The sequence below is a fragment of the Gopherus flavomarginatus genome, chromosome 21 (genome assembly GCF_025201925.1).
Source record: "Gopherus flavomarginatus isolate rGopFla2 chromosome 21, rGopFla2.mat.asm, whole genome shotgun sequence".
NCBI lineage: Eukaryota > Metazoa > Chordata > Testudines > Testudinidae > Gopherus > Gopherus flavomarginatus.
The window spans coordinates 4,109,130-4,128,330 of NC_066637.1; the positions used below are offsets into that span (position 1 = coordinate 4,109,130).

A 19,201-nucleotide genomic window follows, 5' to 3' on the forward strand; every position below is an offset into this window, starting at 1 on the left:
AGCCGGGCTTCTGTAGTTGGTGGGAGGTGGAGCTGATCCCTACTCCGCACACGCTGAGTGGGAAGAAGCCTCGGGCAGGGCTCAGGAGGTCAAGGCACTACCAAATGGGTAAAGTGGGAGCTGTGGGGAAAGCATGGGAGAGAAGAGAGAGGTTTTCCATGCACAGAGGTTTTCCATGCACGTGACTCCCTCACCTCTCTGCTGTTTCTCTCCCTTCCCCACCCCAGCCCAGCCCCCTGTGGCGTGACACCCCTTATGTACAAGTAAAAATGCAGAACCCTCCTGTGGGGGCAGCTAGGCAGCCCCCAGGCATTACTGCATTGTGTTCTTGTTACTTATTTCTAGTGGTAGCAGCTCCATTTCATTTCTGTCTACTCCTAACCCCACTCCTCACCCCCACTTCCTACATTACAACAGGCCTGATCTCTGCATTTTAAACCAGTGTCAAGAGCTGCTTTCTGACTTTGGTCTTTGTCCTAATTTTCCCCCAAGCATGTCCACATGGTTTCTATGGCGTGAACTGCCAGCAGCACTGCCTCTGTGGGAATGGCGGAACGTGTGACCCCGTCACGGGGCACTGCACATGCCTGGAAGGATGGACTGGATTGGCTTGTGAGCTGGGTAAGCACCAGGAGTGGAGCAGCTGGCCACGTTAACTGCGGGCCATTGGAACCTGCAAAATGTTTGTTGCACGTCTGACTCACTCCTAAGAAGTTTTCCCTAATTTCATTTCTGTCATTTCGTGCTCCAAGATTGCAAGAAAATAGTAATCTGGCTGCAGAAGGAAAGCGAGGAGCATTGGGGGCCTCAGGGAACAGAGTTTGGGCCATGTTTATATTAAAATGTAATGAAAACAGGGCAACCAAATTTCCAACTTGGCTCCAAAGCAGCAGTGCAGCTTCTGAACATTTTGAGTTTGGTTCCAAATGGTTTTGATGCCAGCGTGCGTCTGAGCTGGTGCAGCACATGCCCGTGAGGGAAGCACAATGTGCTTTCTAATCTCATCTACACTCAGTCAAGACTGCACCCAAGGGGAGGAACACCTGTGGTCAATGGAGCCATAACTCCAGTAGCCCGTCTTAGAACAATCTGGTGGTGATAGCAAGGTCATTAGCCTTCTCCCTCTAGGGTCTGTCTACACTGCAGCTGGGAACGTGCCTCCCAGCATGGGGAGACAGACAGGCACTAGCTCTGCTTGAGGTAGAGTGCTAAAAGGAGCAGTGTGGACATTGCAGCTCCCGTGAAAGGGAGGGCCAGCCGCGCCAGCTCAGAGACAGGGATTTGGGCAGGCTCGAACTCAGGCAGTTAGCCCATGTCTCCACCGGAGCTTCAATGTCCACACTGCTATTTTTAGCGTGCTAGCTCGAGGAAAGCTAGCACAAGTCTCTCTACTCAGGCTGGGGGGCCTGCTCCCAGCTGCCGTGTAGACACATCCTTACTTTCTGTTCCCAAGGAGGAGTTGTGGGTTTATATTTCTGGGCTAAGATTCTGTCACATGCTATTTCTAAAACCACTTCAGTCAACTCTCTCTGGCTTCCACTAGAATGTGCGCAAGGACAGTATGGTGTGGACTGCCAGCAAGCCTGCGACTGCCAGAACAGGGGGCTGTGTGACCGTCAGACAGGCCACTGCATCTGCCGGGCTGGCTGGACTGGGCAGCAGTGCCAACGCTGTAAGTGAAAACCACAGGAGCCCACCAGTAGTTGTAGCTCCTGCTTACCTGCCAGGACAAGGGAACGGGTTTGGCTGGCCTGAGCCCTCTCTCAGATGGAACCTTTCTGAGGTTCAGGGAAGTCGAGTTACCTTGGTTTTTTTAAAAGGCTGTTTTTGATACAACGAGAAAAGCACAAGTCCCCTCTGCTGGAGGTAGCAGATACTTTGCTTGATGCATCTGTTCTAGGTGCCAGGGAATTATTGAGTAAATAAAGGGCCCAACATTTGGCTTGCACAGCTCAAGAGAAAACATGCCATGGTTTTAGCTTTGCAAACTTGTTCTGTCTGTCGCTGTTCTCCCCTCAAGGTCTGAACAAAAGCAATGTTATCCTGCGTGTACGCAGTGCTGTACAGTCATGAAAAGGCCACGTCCCTTCCCAGAGATCCTAACGTGTCATTCTGCTCCCCCGAAGTCAATGGCAAACCTGCAGGAGCAGACCCTGAATGAGACAGATACACAGCCTGCCCCTGAGCAGCAGATGGCAGTGGAAGGCAGGGTGAAGCTGAAATGTCATAGGAAAACCTCCTCCTGTCCCAAGACTTTTATAGCTTTATGCTGCTCCAGATCACCTTCCCCTCTTCCCCCTTTCCAGCTTCTGAGCTTACTCACTGCTGGCACCATTGTGCAGACCCAAAATGCCTGGCTTCTGTCCTAAGCCCCAGCAAGCTCTTAGGCCTGCCTTCTGCGGCCCTCCTATTCATCTTATCTACAGACTTTACTAAGTACCCTGGCAATCCCTTTGCTATTAGCTAGTGTTGAAAGGGAGACTGGCTTGAGAAAGGGGAGCCTTAGGGACTGGATCAAATCCCAGAAGATCAGCAAAGGGGAGCCCCTCCCCTCCCAGAAATTCCAGCAGCCACAGCAAGTGTAGCCCACTGTGAAGGGGGTTATTAGTCTGAGGCTGGAAATCAGCTGAAGCTGTGGGCATGAATGAGTTGTCTGCTGCAGCCATTTCCACCCTCAGCAGCATGGCTAGGAAAAGCCCTGACATTTACAAGGTGTTTAGTGTGTCACTGCTTTAGTTCTGAGCTCTTGTAGGTATTGTGGGTGTGTGGCTGCTTTGTTCCCTGGATCATTAGCAGGAAGCAGGCTGTGGCCTGTAATATGACATTACTGGAACATTTCTTAATGTGGGACGAAGGTCAGGCAAGTTTCAAAAGCTATTTGAGGCTTTGCAAAGCTGAGAAATCCTAATCTTCTTCCGGAGTGTCCCTTTCACAAGTATCCCCTTTCACTGCTGCTCTCTCTGGCTGAGTTGTATGGACATAACATGATGTGTAGCATTGTTCCGCTCCCTCTCGGCCTCTCTTCACATCCTTGGGAGTTAGAACTGTTTAGGCCAAGGCTGAATTTGGCCTAACTGACCTTATGACCTCATTTTATGAACAGAAGAATCAGAAAATCCCACTCTTAGAAACAAGCAAGATTGTTATGGAGAGTGCAAAGAAATGCTGAGTCAATGGATTTCCCAGGGGACTGGCGATTTCAGACGATAGGTAATGGGAGATGGAGCCTTTTCCCCGGTGCTCACTGATTCACTCTTGCCCAGAGCAGTGGTGATTAACATGTTTTTGTCTGGTGACTGCACAGTGGCCAGTGTCATGAGTTTATTCCTAGTCAACAAGTTTCCCCTTTGACAGGTAAAGCAGCAGCAGCACAGTTGGCACTAACTGGCTCCCTTGTTGATGGTCTCAGTCAAGAGGCCATGGACTGACTGGGCTACAGAGATTAAACTCTTCTCTCACTCCTAAAGCAGCTGCGGTACAGGGACCCTTTCAGGTCAGGGTCTTGGCACTCCAGCCAAGCAGTGTTGGGAAGCTTGCCCAGCTGCTGCCCATGCTGTACCTCCTCTGGGGATGAATGAAGGACCCATTCTCCAGAGCTGTCAGCCTGGTACCTATCGCCACCACCAAAGAAAAGAAACAAGTCTGGTCTATTTGATCCTGTTCCCAGTCTCGTTGGGCCCTGTCAGTGCAGAGCTGGGCCTATCTGACTTGTCAAACATGAAGTGAAACATAAAACTTCACCTCCTGACATGAGAAAATGAAAGGGACATAAAATAAACGTTTGAAGTTCTTTGTGCCTGGAGAGCATAGTTTGAATTTCCCTGTGTAATGAAACCAGACCATGCCTGTATTCATTCTGTAGAACCCCTTTAACCCCCACCTCTCTGTACGTTTGAATCGCTGCAGCTTGCCCGGAAGGTACGTTCGGAGAGCGCTGTGCAGAGCAGTGCGCCTGTGGGGATGGAGTCTCATGCCACCACATCACTGGCGCCTGCGACTGCCCCGCAGGTTGGAGGGGACAGCGCTGTGAGAAAGGTGAGAGAATCACACCTCTCATCACATCACGTCTGCATTGTCTCTGCTGCTCAGGCTGTTCTGGTTACATTTCAGCCTCAGATGAAGCCACGGAGCCTGGATGTTTTGGGAACAAGCCTGATTTCTCTAGAGTAACAGACGAAGTGGGAGTAGATGGCTCAGGGGATGGGCAGTGGGCTATAGAAAGAGGCATTTACCTCGGTTGCTGTAACAAATGCTGCCGGAGTTCGAGCCCAGTACAGTCCCCAGTAGTCAGACAGCCGCAGCGTTATTGGCACTGATAGTCACCAAGACATCTCAGCAGAGGCCCAGGGCTAAACCGGTCACAAAAACTGAACTCCCACTCACCTCTCTCACAGAGCCTCCAGGCCGAGGCAGCTTGGGGGAAGCTTGTATGGCTGGTGCCCTACTGTACCTGTTCGGTTAAGAGGACTGTTTTCTTAGCCTGTCCGTCTGGCATCTCTCATTGCACTAGAAAGAGAAGTGTGCCGGGGAAAGGGGGCCTTGGGATGATTGGGGGAAGCAGCCAGACTTTCAGATTTGCTCATTTATGGACACATCGGCTTCTTAGCAACTCCTTGGACAGACGGTGCCCAGCTGGGACACGACACGTCTTCAGCTCACACTGGTATTCAGTGGGGCATTTCTTTCATGTTTCCAGGAAGGCTTCCGCAATACTGCATTAAACCTTTAATTACACTTGATCAAATTCCTGCTGGTGCTGGGCATAGGAAGAATTTGCAAGCCTTTTGTCTTGATTTCTTTTCCCCACCCTGTTTCCTTCCCACAGCCTGCCTGCCTGGTTCATTTGGGAAGGACTGTGCCAGCCGCTGCGACTGTCCCCCAGGAACACCTTGCAACCATGTCACTGGCCAGTGTGGCTGCCCTCCAGGATTTATGGGCCATGGATGTGAACAATGTACGGAGGAGGGAACAGCCCTTCTACAGTTACTAGCAGAGTCCAGGGAACTAGACGGGTCAATCCATTACTACTAAAAAAAAACCAATGCGTTGCCAAATAGCAGCTCACACTTTGGCAGGCGGAGCATGCCCACATAATCCTAACAGAGCAAAGGCAGCCAAGTGGGAAACCAGAGCAGCATATTCCATCCAAAGGATTAGCAATAAATCAGAGAGAAAGAGCTCCTGTGGATATGAGCAAGTCTGGGAGAGACAGAGGCATGTGAGCACATTCTTCAGTGCTGTAAGTGTATGTATTTCAGATCTCTCCGTGCATGTGTGGATGCATGATTGCAGAGGGCATCTAGTATCTGAAAATACTTCCTATCCTCTTCAATCCCACTCCTTTGTGCATCCTAGCAACTACCCCCATGCTCCTCACGACAGGATACACCAGCGAGACTGGTTCCCATTTCCCCTTGCTTTGAGTGGCAGATGTAAGACCATGCGCACTGAAAGCCATTCTAAATCTTGGCTCTGGGTTTTGATACCAATATGTCCTGCTCTATAGTGGAATTCTAAATACGACATACAATAGGGAGTGGGCTTTGTGGGGAGACCAAGAACTCCTACAATAATGCTATGGTGTTTTCATCTCTTCTTCTTACAGCCTGTCTGCCAGGGACCTTTGGGCTGAACTGTGCTCAGGCTTGCCAGTGCCCTGAAGTGAACCAAGACTGTCACCCTGTCACTGGGGAGTGTATCTGTGCACCTGGTTACCATGGAAGAAATTGCCAGCTAAGTGAGTTTGCGCTAAACTTTGTCTTCTGTGTTGTCAAGGTTCATGTGACTTCACCTACAGCGTCTCTGCTGGATGCTAGCCAGGGACTGTGTTCTTCAGGGCATAAGCTGATCATCTTGTGGGGTCAGGAAGGAAGTTTCTAGTAGCATTCACAATTAACTAAACAGAGGAGAGGGGACTCCACCTTCCTCGGCAGCATGGATAGTAGTCATGACCAGGAACTGAACTCCAGGAGCCTTGGGACCGCTCCAATATGGCACCTCCTGCATTCGGATTGGCTGTCATCCCAGGTTCCCACTCTTCTTTCCTTTCCCCTCACTTGTGCAGCTTGAGAGTTTTTTTTAAAACATTTCCCAGGTTATGTCTTTGTGAACCTTGCCAGTAACGGGGGAAATGACTCTGCCCAAGCAGGCGTTTTCTGTTCCCTTTGGTCCTCTGTCTGTCCCTGCATACTCATACTCACGCATCCATCCATCGATCCACACCCATACATGCACGCTCTCTCACCCATACACACACTTTCTCTGACTGATTAGTGAGTTGCATTTTGTGCCATCAAAAACAATTTAATATACACAAGTACCATATTCTGCCATTTCCCATCTAACCCATGGACAAGTTGGCTATGCAGTATGATCAACAGAGAACTTTTTCCTGTAAGAGTAAAACTCCTTGGATCAGTTTCTCTCTGCCAAGAGCAAGGAGAGCTATTGAGAGATGCTTTCACCTTCCTCCTTTTGACTGCGCAACTGGAGGAAGGGCGGGGATTGATGGGCACCTTATTGCAACCCTCTTGAAATAATCTCCCCCAATTTCATTTTTGCTCAAAGTTTTCTATGCAGTGTTTTTTTAAAATGCATTTTCACGGCACTAATAGCTTTTCCATTAGGAGCCTCCTTGAAAAACAGGGATGTCGCTGATGATTTTGTATAGTTCTATAAGATTTGCTTAATGCAAGATAAAATGGGGAATTGGGCCTGCTTTTGAGCAGCCACGCCTAGGAGCTGTGAGCACTTCCCCGTGCTTTGTGCTGTGCTTTATGTCCGCAGGTGCTGGGAGGATGAAGGAACCCAGGATGGCCTTGCACTTTCATTATTTCTGTCATAATATGTGGGTTGTATCTAATCAAAACAGTCCACTCCATCATGCAGTCCATTAGGCCACAACAGACCTGGCTTCCTGAATCTTCATCTTGCTGGTGTGCATGTCGTGTCAGCAGGGCCGCTTTCTCTGGCTCACCATGAGATCTTTGTTCGGATTAGTCAGGAAATCAGCAGCTTCTCACTCAAAATAGACAGGAAATGACCTTCTCCCACCTCCTCTCAGTGAGTGAAGTGAATTGGGTGGTGTCACTCTCTGGCATCTGTTCATGCCAAGAGCATTTACTCACCCATGTCAATTGTTTTATGAGCAAGTAAACCAGGGTTAACGTCTTTACAAACATTCATGTTGATGAGTAAATCGGCGGACCCCTTAGATTGCCAACGTGCTGCACACTGTTTCGAATCATCTTGCCTTGTCAGCGACCTAGTGTTTAGTAATAAAGATTGGGGAGGAGACGCTTGCATTGTGAATGTCAGTGCACATGCCACATGATCAGTGTCCGGGCTTTGTCGTTTTTCTAAGCATTGGGGTTTTATAAATTCCCCCCCAGGATGTTCAGCTGGTTGGTATGGCCTCAACTGTGAGCAGCAGTGTAAGTGTAAGAATGGAGGACGCTGTGAGGCCGCCACAGGGACATGTCAGTGTCCCGCTGGGTACGTCGGCGCTGACTGCAGCATTGGTGAGTGTGCAGGGTATTGCCTGGGGAAGTCTGAGACTGAGTAGCAGGCTGCTTTAAATCTCGATGGGGTGAATCTTGGCATTAGCTGCCCACGTGCAGCTTCCTTTGCCGCCATGCACATGGATGAGATGCTTCAAGAGAGAAGCAGCTGTGATGCAGGTCACAGTCTAAGAACATTGCAGGCAGATTTCAAGCAGCACATTTGCCTTCCAAGTCCAGCTTTGCAAAACATTACTCTGAGTATCTTCCACTGCCATCTTCCACTGCCTAGTTTTGAGATGTCTGCTAGCAGGGGATGTTCTGGGAGGGAATTCTCAATTAGTGCTGAAATGCATGGACCATTCCTCCTTCCTCTGACTCCCAGTGACTCCTGTTTTTGATGATTCACTGTTCAGAGCTACAGTAAAAGCAAAAATCCATAAGTTTGGGGTGTTTCTTACACTTGAAAGGTTTTAGACATTAGCAGCGGAAGGGATTCATATAGTAAATGTGGCACAAAAGAGAATAACCTCCCCCCCCCTTACAAAATACTAATAATCTCCTCAATGCAGAAAAATCTTGACAGCTTTGGTTCGTCTTCTAAGAACAGGGTCATGAAGCTTTTTCCTCTTGGGTTCCAGCAAAATGTTTTCTGTCAAAACCGCTGCAGGACCAATAGTGACCCTGCCAAAAATACCCTTGGGGAAGGGAATTTTCTTTTTATTCATTGGGGAGGGGTGTTTTTTCTCCAAGCGCTGTTATGGGTCTGATGATGCAAAAGAAAGGGAATTGCTGCAAAGATTCAAGCTGTTGCCAGAATGGATTTTACCAGAGGGAGCTACAGAAACAGGTAGGAGTTTAAGATGATCATGATGTGCAGAGAGATGATTTCATGCTTCCTAACAGTCAGGGTGGCGAAGCACTGGAATAAACTCCCTAGGGAGGTTGTGGAGTCTCCATCATTGGAGATTTTTAAGAGCCGGTTAGATAGACACCTGTCAGGGATGGTCTAGATAATACTTAATCCTGCCATGAGTGCAGGGGACTGGACTAGACAACCTCTCGAGGTCCCTTCCAGTCCTATGATTCATGGCACGAGTGGCTCATCTGCAGGGTCAGGAAGGAAGCCTTTCTCCCAGGTACAACACAACACCATCGGCTGTGTGCACCACATTTTCTTCCTTTGAAACACACAGGAGAGGCTGTCTGCTATTACAGCTCCTAAGTAACTGATTTAATTTCATGCTTTTATTGAAATCGGAATCGCTTTCTTCCCGGGGGGGTTTCCTGCATCATAATGGCTGCCGTGTGTGGAAGTGCTGCATTAATCTGGCAGTTCACCCTTGCACCATCTCATTGCTTGGCTCTGGAGCCTCTGTTAAAATGCTTTCATCCTTCAGCACAAGTGATCTAGATGGCTCGTTTCGTCTCTACCCAATCAGACCTAAGATCACAGAGTTAGTGGCAGAGCCTTGAAAAGAAGCCAAGGTTCCTGACTCCTTGTCTCAGAGCTCTAACCACCAGACACGTTCCCCTCCAAGCCAAACCTAAGCTCTTCCGTTTCAGACCACAGCCTGCTTCTAAGAATACTAATGTCACCATCTCTTAGGGAAGTGACTCCTTTCCGCTCCCCTTCCCTAGGCTGCCCCATCGGTCGCTATGGCAAGGAGTGCATGCACCTGTGTTCCTGTGGAGAAGGAGCCACCTGTCACCATGTGACAGGCATCTGCATTTGTCCAGCAGGAAGAACTGGTCCCAACTGTGAACACGGTAAATATTAACCATGGTGCCATTTAACCAAGACTGGGTATTTCACCACCGGGTTTGGAAAGGGCTGTGGGGTTGGGTACAGGCAAGCTACCCCAGCCTCATTGGTATAGTGTCTGTTTGATCACATTGGGATTTGGGTTCCCACGCGCTCCTCCTTTGTCTTTTTCAGTCTGCCAGAAAAACCAGTATGGGGCAGGCTGCAAGCAGACGTGCTCCTGCCAGAATGGAGGAATCTGCCACACGGCCGACGGCTCCTGTTTGTGTGGGCTTGGGTGGACCGGGAAATTCTGCGAACTGGGTAAACCCCCTGGAGGTGCTCTGTCCTGGCACCAGCCTGGCAACTGTTAAACTGAGTTTGTGTTTAGAATTGATGCCCTCTTTGCAATGACCACATGCATAGCTGTGCCCTCTCTCGCAGGGCACCCTGTGCGGCCTGGCCTGGACGCAGGTCACCTGCTGCACAGGACGTGCTCGCGTCTGAGCCGTGCGCCAGTTACTCTCTCTGAAACGTGTTCCCTGCAGAATGCCCACCAGGGAAGTATGGCGCCAACTGCCAGCTGAACTGTGCATGCCGGAATAATGGGACTTGTGACCAAGTGACGGGAGCCTGCCACTGCCGCAGAGGGCACTATGGGCACTTATGCGAGCACAGTAAGTTCAAGCAGCAGAACGGCGGCTCCTTCTGCCCTCCGAGGCTGTGTTGTAAAGACGTTTAATGTGAGCGCCAGGGGACATAAGGCAGAGGGGTGGATCTGACTCGCAGGGTGGGCAGTCTGAACATCACAGCAAGTGAACGGCCCAGTGGCACCATCACTTCCATACACACACGCAGCTGGGGAGGGGTTTGGGCTAGATCCCAGGAGGTCCATCAAGTCTAGTATCCTGCTTCTGGCAGAGGCCAAAACCAGAGGCAGCAACATACTGTAAGACCTCTTGGTAATTCACATGGCCAGCTCACCACTGCTCTGTCCTGGGGAGGGGTAAACAGGAGGCATGTGGAGAAAGCAGCCTGTTGAGCCCTGACCCGTGACACTTGTGAAGCTAGTGTTGGTCATAACATTGCACAGCCCAGTTGAAATTGCACTGCAGTGTGTGTGTGGCAGCCCTGTACTCCACAGGCAGGTTATCAGGCAAGTTAAAGGAGCTGTTGGTTTGAATGTCCTGTCCTGTCCTTTGTGTGTGCTTGGAGTGTGCACACATAACCTGACCCACATTAGCAACTGCTTAAAAACAATCCAGAGTACAAGAACACAGCAACATGGGCCATACTGTAATGTCAGAAATATTTTGTTTTGTTAGTGTGCTCAGGTCAGACAAATACAAACCCAAATTCCTTAGCAGTATTGTGGGAAAGGCAGTGCTACCACACACCTGCATCAAAGGGAAAGATTGGCACATTTTGGGTAGTGGACTGAACAGGGACACTGGATTTATGGCTTATAACAACAATCTGTAACCCAAACCCTTTTTGTCCTATGACTGCAGAGGTGTTAATGGGTCACTCTACCTGGAATGGTCCCGTAGAACCTATGCTTACTACTTATGCTAAACACCCTGTTCCATCTTGCATTTAGCTGTGATGCTCAGAGCGCCTTGCGCTAATCTGAAGAAGAGCTCCATGGGGCTCAGAAGCTCTCTCTCACCAACAGACAGTGGTGCAATAAAAGATATCACCTCACCCACCTTGTCTCCCACCTGACATTTTGCATTTTTCACCTTAAATCTTCCCCTTGTTCACTAAAACGGAAGAGGACTTCCATGGGCAAAGCCTACCATGGCCTGCACAGGATGTCAGTGAAACAGTTCAGATGGGTGAAAAGCAAGTTGTTGTATTCCAAGCTTACATCTTGTTTGCTATTGAGATCCATGGAAAGAGTAAGACTTTACATTCAACACCCTTCCTGAATTTCCAGAGCTGACTGTGGATAGTTTGCAAGCTCTTTGTTCACTGTATGTACAGTGCCTGACAGAATGGGGGCCTGCTCTGTGAGTGGGGCTCCTAGGCACTACAGTAATAAACAGGGCTTTGGAGTTGTGCTCCAGCTCCAGGCAAAAATCTGCCTCTCCGGGCTCCACTCCTAAGTCTGATAATAAATGATGATGATTTGTGGATCCAGTGTGCAGCTAAAAGAAAGCCTGCGAGCAGGCTACTGGCTGCTGTCCAAGTGTCAGAATGACCTCTGTGTTGGGAGGGATTAACCAGCGCAGGAGTGTCCCTCTGCATCTCGAAACTTCCCCATGTAAAGGGCTTACGCCTTCCTCCCATGGGTGAGCAGGAGCTGGAGCTGGTGGGACCCCCAGCAAATAAGGTCTCAGTGAAGTGATGTGTGTTTACTAATGAACTCTCCAACTGGCTTCTTTCCCAGCCTGCCCTCCAGGTTTCCATGGACTTCGTTGTCAGGAGTTGTGTGATTGTCAGAATGGCGCAACTTGTGACCCAGTGACCGGTCAGTGTCTGTGTCCTGCTGGCTTCCACAAAGACCGCTGTCAGACAGGTAGAGATCACTTCAGCGTATTTCCCATCCAAAGGTGACGTCTTCTCACTGCACAGGCAGGGCCCAGTGCTGCTGTCTGTGAATGTACTTCCAGCTGGCACTAGTGGGGCATTGTGGAGAAGGTACTGCTGGCAAACAGGCTGTGTGTTAAGATAATCTTAAAAGGGCTCTGGCTCTGGCTCTGGCACTATGAGGTAGTATTTGCTAATCAGAGTGCTTGCCACCCACTTGTCAAACATCAAACCCACTGAGGTAGGAAGTAGTGCCAGCCCCACTGTGGTGTTCACAGAGGTAGGGAAGGTGGGGACAGCAATGGAACCCTGGAGTGCTGTGATTTCTTAGATGCCAGTTTTCTGCTACCTTGAGCCAGTTGGAATGACTCAAATTTAGCCAAGCAGAGGCACAAAAGCACATAAATAATCTCTCCCCTAAGATTTTCTGTTTTGCCCAACACCCCCTGGAAATAATTACTAAACTGAGCGTAGAGCCGGTGCAACCATTCAGGCAAACTAGGCAGCTGCCTAGGGCGCCTAGTGGTTGAGGGGTGCCTAAAAGTCCCCTCAGGCAAGGAAGTGGAGTGGAGGTGAGCTGGGTGGGAGGGGCGCATGGGGAGGGCTACCCACAGTAACGGGGGGAGGGCGCGCACAGGGGAACAGCTCTGTGCCCAAGCTCACCTCCACTCTGCCTCCTCCGCTGAGCACACAGCCCAGCACTAAGTCTCCTCCAATCCGCACCGCAAGCCTGGGCGGGGAGGAGAATTAGAGCAGCGCTGGCGTGCTCAGTGGAGGAGGCAGAGCCGAGGTGAGCTGGGGCGGGCTCCCCAGGCAGGGTTAGCTGCCATGGTGGGGAGGGGGGGAAGAGGAGGGAAGTCTCCCCAGGCAGGGTTAGGTGCTGTGGCGGGGGGGGGTCTCTCTGGGCAGGGTTAGTTGCCGTAGGGGGACGAGGGGAGGGGAAGGGTTAGCTGTCGCGGTTGGGGGATATCTGCTGTGGGGGGGGCTCCCTGGGTGGGGGGGCTGAGTTAGCTCAGTGAGGGGTGCAAGGTGGAAGTTTGGCACCCTAGGTGAAACTTCCTTGCACTGGCCCTGACTGAGCGCACATGGCCAATCGCCACAACAGAATCAGCTTCTGTCACAAAAGTCAGTGACATGGGCCTCCTACTGACAGGGCGTAGCCCTGGCCCTGCCCTCAGAGGGAAAACGCATGCAGGGTTTCCCGGTGCCTTGAGATCATTTCCACGTAAAGAAGATTGTCTCTTGTCTTGGGCGGTGAGGCCCACAGGATGGGGAAGACTGGCTGTGTGAAAAAGCATAGTCCAAAGGGCCAGAGAGCCTTGGGCCGCCCTTCACCCTTTCTCTTATGCTAACAGGCTGCGAGGAGGGGCGGTACGGCGAGCGTTGCCAGCAGTTGTGTGACTGTGAAGGAAACGCACCATGTGATCCTGTCACTGGACGCTGCCTGTGTCCGCCTGGAAAAACTGGCACCAAGTGTGACCTGGGTGAGTGTGGATTATTTGCAACAGACATAACAGGTGTGCAAGTGATGATGTTAGGACAGATGTGCTATCAATCGCCACTCTCCTGTCTGGGGCTGGGACTACTAAAGGGAGGGGCATTTTTGTGGCCTAACCAGAAGACGTCGGATCTGGGTCTTCTTGCACCAGCTTTACACTAATGTAAGAGGAGAATTGTGCCCGTTGGCTCTGTAGGTCACATTCATAGAACAGGTACTGAAATAAATAAGTAAGTTCTATAGCATGAGTGGGGAGGGCTGGATGGCTCCAAGTGCTCCTATGAGACGTGGGGCCATTTATCTCTACATCTCCCAGCAGTGACTGAATGCAATGGTCCATCTCACCCTTAGTGGATGGGTGGCCCTATCACAACACACTCCTCTGCCCTGATTGTTAGCTGGAGTCAAGAAGCCAACAACTGAATGGAACCTGAACTCCCCTCTGGGCCCTTGGGGTGGTCGAACCAAACCAGGGATAAGGTACAGCCTGTCCTATCCCTCTCCTGGGGCAAACTGCCCCCTTACCTTTCACCAGGTCTGTGCTTCATTCTGTCACCTCAATAGCAGACAACGCTTAGACAGAACTGCCAGCTAACGCACTGAAATACTTCCAGCTCTTCCAAACAAACAGTCTCTCTGCCTTTCTTATCTCTCCAGACTGCCGCCCGGATAAATTTGGCCCAGATTGCGCCCTGACCTGTGACTGTGCCTCTGTCAACTCTTTCTGCAATGCTCAGAATGGCCAGTGCACTTGCATTAATGGGTACATAGGCCCTACATGTCAAGAAGGTAATTTCAGGCAGCAATGTTGGTATTTCCATAGTTCCCACTGTCACCCCGCACCAGTAACTGATTGCAAAGGTGGGGCAAGATGAAAAGGGTTGTGGCTTAGTGCTTTTAATATGGGCCCCCCCCCCCAAGAACTGTCGTCATGCCCTCAGGGTTTGAAATTTTGCAGGACTAGTACAGCCTAGCGTAGACATGATCATCAGCTAAAGCAGCCCTGTGGCTTGGACCTGACACACTATCACCAAAGGTGTTTCCATTAGGCAGGTACGGGGTGGGTACTAACAGCAGTGATGCCATGGCAGTGTGGTGCTAGCTAGGGCACGCCTTCCTCAGGCAACTAGCTACATTAAAGCTAGCTTGGGTAGCTCTACTCTAGAGAAAACCAGTCGCATCTGAGAAGGTATGAATCAGTCCAACGGGCCAGTGGTGGCATCCCACAGCAGAGGTGAAGAGGGCAGTTTGACCTATGCTCCTGCTCTTTCTATAAGATTTCACATTGTTCTGTCTTCTCTTGTAGCTGTGGCAGCTAGAATATCCTACCTGTTCGCTCCCGGGAGAGATGTCCAGCCTGTGAAACATTAGGTCATATAGCCACCATGTTCAAGGAGAACAAGAGTCAGCTTGTAAACAAGCCCCTGGTCTTTCTCTTCGCTAACAAACACTAACCACCCAGGAATTCTTTTGGTGACCAAATACTGGGCCACCTGCAATTCAGCCTAAGAGGTTGGAGGCCATTGTACACAGCTCACTCACCTCTGCAAGGAGACACTGAACAAGTGTATAAAAAGCCACGCAGCTGGAAGAACTGCTCTTGGAATGTCATGCTCAATCACACACTTAGGGAAGCATTTCATTTTTACTCTATAATAGAGATACAGTAGTTCAAATGTGGTTTTTCTCCAGTAGGCAATTATTGGACACCTGTAGCTCATTCTCTAATTAATTTTTTTTTTCATTGTTGGTCTGGAATTTTAATCAATCAATCAAAATACATATTTATGAAAGGTATTTATGAGAAGATGTACAAATGTGTTTTCATGCTTGGTAGCCAAAGATCCCCGGCACCAGTGTGTGGATGTGCTGCATCAGTGGATTTCTGAACTTGTGAGCAGTCTTTCATTGGAGTTTACCATTGGCCACGGTGCTGTAATAAAACAAACATTCAGTAAGTAAGTAAGTTGGTCATAAGAGCACTCGCATTTATGTACTGTAAGTCCTGGTTGACAAGGACTCTGGGGATTGTGCAAACTTTGAGACTTGACTTACATGTGAGTGCTTCTTCCAGCATCACATGAAACGCAATCTGGTTTGTAGTAGTATGTATATCAAATAATGGCTTGGTGTAGCATAGTAGATCAGACTCAGTTTTTGTAACCTCATCTTTCATCAAATGAGCAATGCATCTTTTTGCAAATAAATATTTGGTCAGGACCCAAGGAGCTGAGCTACAACCCTGTTTAGCTTGGAGATGTGTACAGGCAAGTGTAAGGTGTTCTGCACTCTGTTCCACTGCACAAACTTAATCTTTTAAAGCAAAGTTTCTTGTACCCAGCTGTGGCAAGGGAGGGTGTAACATATTAAGTTAGTTAGCTGCTCATTTGATGAAAAGTTATTTATTTATGTTCTACTTTGTACTCCTTTTGAACTGGAGAGTGCTAGACACAGTATTATGTCAAACACAACAAAATGGTACCTGGTTTGGATTATAATAAAAGCTAAAGGGAATATGGTTTCATTGCTTCATATCTCCAAAATACACTTATAGCCAGGACCAAGCTATGCCCCCCTGTTGAATGCAGAGGAAAAAGCAATACTGAACGTTTTGCTCTGCAGTGCCATTGATACCACATTGACCCAGCTACAGTTCAATTTGTTCTTGATGGTGTCAGCACTCAGTCCCGAGGGCGTCACCTTCTTGCTAGGAATCTTGGACAGAAGCATGGTAAGTAAGTAAGTGCACAAAAAATTAACGGTAAATGACTTTGTCATTTTTAAAGTGTAAAGTTAATGTAATGTTCAACGCACCAAGAACCTCATCTTGACAAATTAGAGGAGGAGGGTTCCACCTCTCTCTTCTACCACTGAGCTAAGACCCGTTTGAACCTAAACCAAAGTGGTTATTCAGTCCAAGAGGTTGTGCATTACTGGCAAAGATGTTTAAAATAGGTCAGTAGGAACAGGGCCCAAGATAGCACATCACTGCTAAGAGCACAGAGGTAGAGGGCTTAAGTACAGCTCTGATTTTTGCATTTACTAATTATTAATGGTACTTAAAACAAAAGGCTGATTAAAATCAGATACAGTTTACATTATTCATTGTAATTTGACAGGTTTACAAGTTACAACTAAACAGCATGGAGCCCTTTCATCTCCCTGGTTTGAGAGGCAATATAAACAAACATTGTCTTACTATAGACCTAGATCGGTCTCTACCCATTAATGTGATCAGCTGACAAACCGTAATTGCCAGTGTTGTAGGAATCACGAGAGCAGCTGGGCCAGACCGCTGATGGCCCAACTGTGGTGTGGGCTCAGGACAGCTCCCAAATGTAGTGAAATGTTTCCATGAATGGTGGTTTTGATAATAACGAGGGCAGGATTTTCAACGGTACTGAGTATTAGAGGCAGGAGGGGATAATTTTCCAATCCCAAATCAGGCCCCAAAAGTTGAAATCTAAAAACAAAATTGTAAATAAAAACATTCAGATTGAAATGCTTCATTTTGATCATTTCAAAAATCTCTTTAGATTTCAACCTTTTTTCCTCAACTTTATTTTAAACTTACTTTCAAAATGTCCAAACAGGAGATTGCAACAATTTAGAAACTTTTTCCCGGAACAGAAAACATCACCGAACCTGATCTGTTCCTGCAAAACAGTTGTGGTTTTGATGAACTAGCATTTTCCAACAAATGGCGTAACTCTGCTCCCATTGATATTTTGTGCTTTTGAAACCCCTGCCCCAGATGTCTCTTCCCAAGCAGTGCTATGACAGGACTTCTCCAGGAAAAGGTCATGGAGTCTTACCCCTGCCTTTGATGGAATAGCTGTGATTGATTAATTGACAATACTGCAGGAGTGTGTGCATTTCCTTCTGCACACTCCATTTCCTAGCATTCCAGAGCCTAGAGTTGAGCACAAGGGCCTGATGCAACTTTCATGGAGTGAAAATGCCCACGCCTCCAGCTACTTCTGATTTGGGGTTTTGACTCTTTGCCTCACCCTGTGGGTGCTGTTTATACTGCGGAAACTGACATCAGGAACAGAGTCTGGCACCACTAAAATCAATGGGAGCTTTGCCATTGACTTCTGTAAGCCCCTGTGAGCAAAACATGGCACGGCCCATGCATAGACACAAGGATGTTTGACATGGAAGGGTTGCAGGGTAAATGGAACCTGAGCCATGATATTATTGCTGTAGTCAGCACAACTGCTGTAAATAAGTAATGGAACTGCCATTCATCTGAAGAAGGGGGGGGTGTTTACCCCCAAAGCTTATGGCCAAATAAATGTTAGGCGGCACCAGATGCCTTGTTTTGGGGCAGTTTGAGTTTTTCCTTAGGAATCCATCTGACCGTAAATCTCAAGCAGGAGCATGAGCATAGCCTGGCAGCTTGGATAGCTGAGGTGGCCATTGAATGACTTCACCAAGTAGTGATATTTCAACTTAAATTACAAATGTCCTAGTCCTCAAATGAAAAGACTGTCCATTGTAGCTCTCATCTAGATGCGATATATTGATCCCTGAGCGTGCTTCTATGGATGCCGGAACTGCACCAACCCCAACAGAGTTGTGGAATCGACAGGGGGAGCCGTGGCCATTGATCCCACGTGGTGAGGAGGGGTGAGTAATCCAATCTTAGATATTCGACTTCAGCTACGTTATTCACGTAGCTGAAGTTGCGTATCTAAGATTGATTTCCCCCCGTAGTGTAGACCAGCCCAGAGAGACAGGGGCTTGTGAGCTTATCCTGTGTGTGTGCACATCCTTGAGGCCAGCCCACTGCAGAGAAAAATGCAGTTTCATTTGACTGAGTTAAGTGATAAGATCCCAGCTGCCAATGATCCATTCTGCCAAAACCAGCACTAAATGTGTTACTCAGATGATAATGGGCCTGTCTGAGGGAGCAAGAGGCCGCTACAGGCTTAGAACACCAAGGACTGAGAATAATAATGTAACCTGGGGGAAAAGCTGCTGGGGGAATTGTTCTGCCGTGTGTGGGTTTTTGGGAAAGAGAAGGTTAATTGGGTGAGAACCTGGGTAGGAAGTCTGACTCTTGGGCAAATATTTGAAAACAAGGGGTTCTCTGCTTGTCAAGTCATTGGGGCTGGTGCATAAAGACAGTGCAGACACAGAAAACAAGCTGGATGTGTTTAAAGAGTAATCGGTGACCTCACTAAACTAATGGAAGAGTGCTAGAACACCTGCTGTATTATATTGGGGAGTTTGTGTGTGAGAGTGTGTGTGGGCAGGCTGGGAGTGAGGCCGAGCCCTGTGTTGGGGGCGGGGCTTACCTGATCAGGGTCCTATCTAAGAAGGCAGGCCCCCAGGCAGCGGCACAGTCAGCTGCAGCGGCACAGGAGCCAGCCAACAGAGCTGCTAACAGAGGAGTTTCAGTGGGAGTTTCCAGGGGGAGGGCACAGGGGAGAGCAAGGCAGAGAAGCCAGGCAGTCAGACAAGGGAAGGAGCAGGGGTCTGCCAGCAGCCCAGGGCTCGTGGGAGGCATGGATTGCCAGGCACAGAGTTGGAAGGGTATGATTGATTGAGGCACAGGCAGCAGGTAGAGACACACTGAGGATGACCGGATGCAGTAGCTGTGGCATCTACGTGGTCCTGGAGGGGGCACCTGAAAGGAGTTTTGTCTGCATGAAGTGCCACCTGGTAGAGCTGCTGGAAGAAAAGATCAGAGGACTGGAGATGCAGCTGGAAACTCTGGCTGAGTTTAGAAGGAGGTTTGAGCAGATGATGGAACACAGACATGATGAGATAATAGAAGATACTGGAGCAGGTCATTAAAGAAATCATCTGCAAACACTTGGAAGGTGGTAAGGTGATAGGGAATAGCCAGCATGGATTTGTAAACAAGAAATCGTGTCAAACCAATCTGATCGCTTTCTTTGATAGGATAACGAGCCTTGT

The 19,201-nt window shown here is 48.9% G+C and overlaps 1 protein-coding gene across 6 annotated transcripts in view; it reads left to right on the top strand.

Annotated features, from left to right (window-relative positions):
• The window catches only part of MEGF6 (multiple EGF like domains 6), a 226,540-nt gene extending 210,784 nt beyond the window's left edge, over window positions 1-15,756 (top strand). For 5 of the 6 annotated variants that reach the window (XM_050931678.1, XM_050931674.1, XM_050931675.1 and 2 more), the window contains 13 exons: window positions 493-621; window positions 1,544-1,672; window positions 3,907-4,035; window positions 4,826-4,954; window positions 5,606-5,737; window positions 7,392-7,520; window positions 9,141-9,269; window positions 9,439-9,567; window positions 9,792-9,920; window positions 11,636-11,764; window positions 13,131-13,259; window positions 13,931-14,062; window positions 14,580-15,756. In XM_050931678.1, coding sequence (XP_050787635.1) covers window positions 493-621; window positions 1,544-1,672; window positions 3,907-4,035; window positions 4,826-4,954; window positions 5,606-5,737; window positions 7,392-7,520; window positions 9,141-9,269; window positions 9,439-9,567; window positions 9,792-9,920; window positions 11,636-11,764; window positions 13,131-13,259; window positions 13,931-14,062; window positions 14,580-14,644 — 1,619 coding nt within the window. In that variant the 3' untranslated portion in view covers window positions 14,645-15,756. The remainder of the gene's footprint in view (window positions 1-492; window positions 622-1,543; window positions 1,673-3,906; window positions 4,036-4,825; window positions 4,955-5,605; window positions 5,738-7,391; window positions 7,521-9,140; window positions 9,270-9,438; window positions 9,568-9,791; window positions 9,921-11,635; window positions 11,765-13,130; window positions 13,260-13,930; window positions 14,063-14,579) is intronic. The other variant, XM_050931677.1, reaches the window with a different exon arrangement.
• The last annotated feature ends 3,445 nt before the right edge of the window (window positions 15,757-19,201 follow it).